Source organism: Macrobrachium rosenbergii, chromosome 47, assembly GCF_040412425.1.
Source record: "Macrobrachium rosenbergii isolate ZJJX-2024 chromosome 47, ASM4041242v1, whole genome shotgun sequence".
Classification (NCBI taxonomy): domain Eukaryota; kingdom Metazoa; phylum Arthropoda; class Malacostraca; order Decapoda; family Palaemonidae; genus Macrobrachium; species Macrobrachium rosenbergii.
In genome coordinates, this window is record NC_089787.1 from 4,103,352 (window position 1) to 4,107,304 (window position 3,953).

Below are 3,953 nucleotides of genomic sequence, written 5' to 3' on the forward strand. Positions count from 1 at the left end.
GGTTTTAATAATTTTGTTTAACATTTACTAATTCTTTGCACTGATTACCATGTTTTGAATAGAATGTTTCCCGTTTTTTTTTCTTGCTATGTCTGATTTTTTATTGATTTTTCTGAATTTTGATGTTGCCATGTTTAATTATGTGTATTTCTTTTGGGGTTGGTAACGTGGGAAATATCCCAAATTTATTTTTCTCTGTGCTTATTTTTAAAAGTTTTGTTTTTCCCTTTGTTTCCTCAGATGTATTGAATAGAGGTCAATATAAATGGAGGGGAATGTGACTTATCACGACTACGGTGGTGTTTGACTTATTTTGACGAAGGTGTCATCGATGTAGCGCACACACATCCTTGGTTGGTGTATATCTTCGAATACCCTTTGCTCCACAGTGCCCACATAGAATTTGGCGAAGAGGACTCCGAGGGGAGAACCCATCGCACCCTGTCGATCTGGGTGTACATATGGCCACGATGGTTGGAGAAAGGGGCCTTTTTTGTGCAGATTTCCAAGAGGGCGCGGAGGGCATGCTCAGGGATGTTCAGGGATGGGGTGGTGGGGTCCCTATACACACGGTCCAAGATCATTTGGATGGTCTCATTGACGGGAACGTTGGTAAAGAGGGACTCCACATCCATTGAAGCAATACAGCCTCTGTGGGGTGCCACTCTTAAGGCCTCCAGGAACTCTGCTGACGACTTCAGACTGTGGCTGCTCGGAACATAATGGGTAAGGATGGCATTTAGCCTCTTAGCCAACTGGTATGTCGGGGCAGAAATCTGACTGATGATTTTATAAGGGGTTACCTTCACTTATGCATCTTGATGTTCCCATAGATGTACCCCAGCTCATAGTCCCCCGTGATGGGTGGTAGGTCAAGGGCGTTAGTGGCGGTGTTGACCGTCTCTATGATCCTGTTCGCCTCCCGCTTGATCTCGTCGACGGGATTCTTACTAATTACTAAGAACCCCATCAGGCGGGAGGCGAACAGGTTCAAAGAGACGGTCAACGCTGCCTCTAACGCCCTTCACCTACCACCAATCACGGGGGATTATGACCTGGGGTACATCTACGGGAACGTCAAGACGCATAAGCAAGGTAACCTCCTGTGTCGACGGGGTTCTTAGTAATTACTAAGAACCCCGTCAACGAGATCAGGCGGGAGGCGAACAGGATTATAGAGATGGTCAACGCCGCCTCTAATGCCCTTCACCTACCACCAATCATGGGGGACTATGACCTGGGGTACATCTACGGGAATGTCAAGACTCATAAGCAAGGTAACACCCTACGCCCCATCACCAGTCAGATTCCTGCCCCGACATACCAGTTGGCTAAGAGCTAAATACCATCCTTACCCATTATGTCCCGAGCAGCCACAGTCTGAAGTCGTCAGCAGAGTTCCTGGAGGCCTTAAGAGCGGCACCCAACGGAGGCTGTATTGCTTCAATGGATGTGGAGTTCCTCTTTACCAACGTCCCCGTCGATGAGACCATCCAAATGATCTTGGACCGTGTGTATAGGGACCCCACCACCCCATCCCTGAACATCCCTGAGCATACCCTTCGCGCCCTCCTGGAAATCTGCACAAAAAGGGCCTTTTCTCCAACCATCATGGCCATATGTACACCCAGATCGACAGGGTGGCGATGGGTTCTCCCCTCAGAGTCCTTTTCGCCAATTTCTATGTGGGCACTGTGGAGCAAAGGGTATTCAAAGATATACACCAACCAAGGATGTACGTGTGCTACAACGACGACACCTTCATCAGCAGCCAATTCACAAGAGGAGGTCGAAAACCTGAGGCGTGCATTCCACAACCATAGCTGCCTCAGTTTCAGGATCGAGCAGAGCCAAAACCGCTGCCTCCCCTTCCTTGACGTCCTTGTGGAACAGAGAGAGGCCTCTTTCTCTACGAGGGTCTACACGAAACGCACGAACCTGGGCATGTTTATGAACGGGGCGAGCAAGTGCCCAGGAGGTATAAGCATTCCACCATCAGCACCTACGTCAGGAGGGCCCTCTCACACTCCTCCTCCTGGAACGACACACATGGAGAAATAGAACGTGTAGCCCAGACCCTCATCGACAATGGACACCCAAACCGGAATATAGGAGTCTATCAAGGTGAACATTGGTAGATGGTACCATCAGGAACCTTGCCCCGATGCCCCTGAATGCATAGAGCTCTTCTATAAAGGACAATTTCACCATAAATATAAAGAAGACAAACGCGCCCTAAAAAACGTCATCGAAAATAATGTCAGCCCTGTTGACTCCAACAAGAATATACATCTGGTTATTTATTACAAGAGCAAAAAGACGAGCAGCCTGGTTATGCGTAACAACCCAGCCCCCCCTCAGCACGACCCCTTGAAGAAAACAAACGTGGTATACCGGTACTCATGCCCCGTCCGAGGATGCCTCAGTTCTTACATCGGTATGACCAAAATGCGTTTCTCGAAGAGGATTTCCTGCCACGCCCAAGAGGGGGCTATCTTTAATCATGCCAGGACCGTCCATAACCAGAGAATAGCAAGAAAAAACATTATCACGAACATTGAAATAATTGACCGAACTACCGACCACCGCTGCCTACGCCTCTTGGAAGCATTGCACATTGGGAAGGAGGAACCAACCCTCAACATTACACAGGAAACCTTTCTCCTCCCCACGGCAGCCAGGAGACTTAAATAAGTATACTTTTAGTTTTACCAGACCACTGAGCTGATTAACAGCTCTTGGCTGGCCCGAAGACTTATTTTACGTTAAGAACATACTTTTTACTTGGCAACAATTGGTTACTTAGCTGCACGGGACCTACAGTTTATTGTGGAATCCGAACCACAGTATAGGAGAAATGAATTTCTATCACCCTCTAATTCTTCATCAGCCGGCCCAGGAATTGAACTCCGGCCCATTGAGTGACAGTCTGAAGCTCAACCGACTCGGCCAAGAAAGGGCTAGCCAGGAGACATGCACCGAGCGATCCCCATAGCGAACGAGCGAATCAAAATTCGGCATCTGAGGATCGAAATTCTTCCATTCATCCCCAGCACTACAACGCCGCTCGCACGCAAGACGAGTCCCGAACATCGACTTGGGAGAATAGGCTCCACCTGAGGGTACATGCCCCGGGCAGCCAATCATAATTCAGCACTGATCAAGACCCCCATATAAATACCAACCCGAGCACCTCGTTTCTTCAGACCTTCTGCAACCACGTCCAGAGGATGACCAACGAGCTGGTCGAAACATGTTGACGATACCTAAAATAGAACCTGAATTCAGACGAACGATTTCTGATTGGATATTTTAATAAAAGACTTCCCATATTCCGCACACTATCCTTTTCCAACATGAATATCGGCCAGTTGCTGACTAACATCGCTGAGCCTGAAAAGCGAATCATAAGGAAGATAGAAAAGACACTATATAAGATAAATTCGCATAATACAGCCATCCTTTTTAATAAGACCTGTTTAAAAGAGAGTCTACTCCCTTCATATTATTATTATTATTATTATTATTATTATTATTAATAATAATAAAAGGAAATATCTATAAGATAAATAAAATCTCACTGGTGTTTGTGATAATAAGAGTAGATCTTGTTTTTTTATTTATTGTATAAGCATTACTTTGCATGTAATATCTTTTATTATTATTATTATTATTATTATTATTATTATTATTATTATTATTATTATTATTATTATTATTATTAATCAACTGGTGGCAGACTTACTTTCTATATAAATTTTTAAGGAAGCAGACCCCATTGTACTGGATGAGTTTGAAAATACTGATAAAAAAGAGGATCATTCATTCTCCGTCCTCGTCAGAAAAACACAACACTCTTAATGCACAAGAAAACACTCTTCAACAATGTTACATTATTATTATTATTATTATTATTATTATTATTATTATTATTATTATTATTATTATTATTA

General features: G+C 44.5%; 1 protein-coding gene across 1 annotated transcript; it reads left to right on the forward strand.

Moving 5' to 3' along the window:
• Positions 1 to 1,180: 1,180 nt before the first annotated feature.
• LOC136830836 (uncharacterized) lies at positions 1,181 to 2,061 on the forward strand. The gene is made up of 2 exons (XM_067090814.1): positions 1,181 to 1,326; positions 1,374 to 2,061. Exons 1-2 carry the CDS (start codon positions 1,181 to 1,183, stop codon positions 2,059 to 2,061), a joined length of 834 nt encoding a protein of 277 aa, XP_066946915.1.
• The last annotated feature ends 1,892 nt before the right edge of the window (positions 2,062 to 3,953 follow it).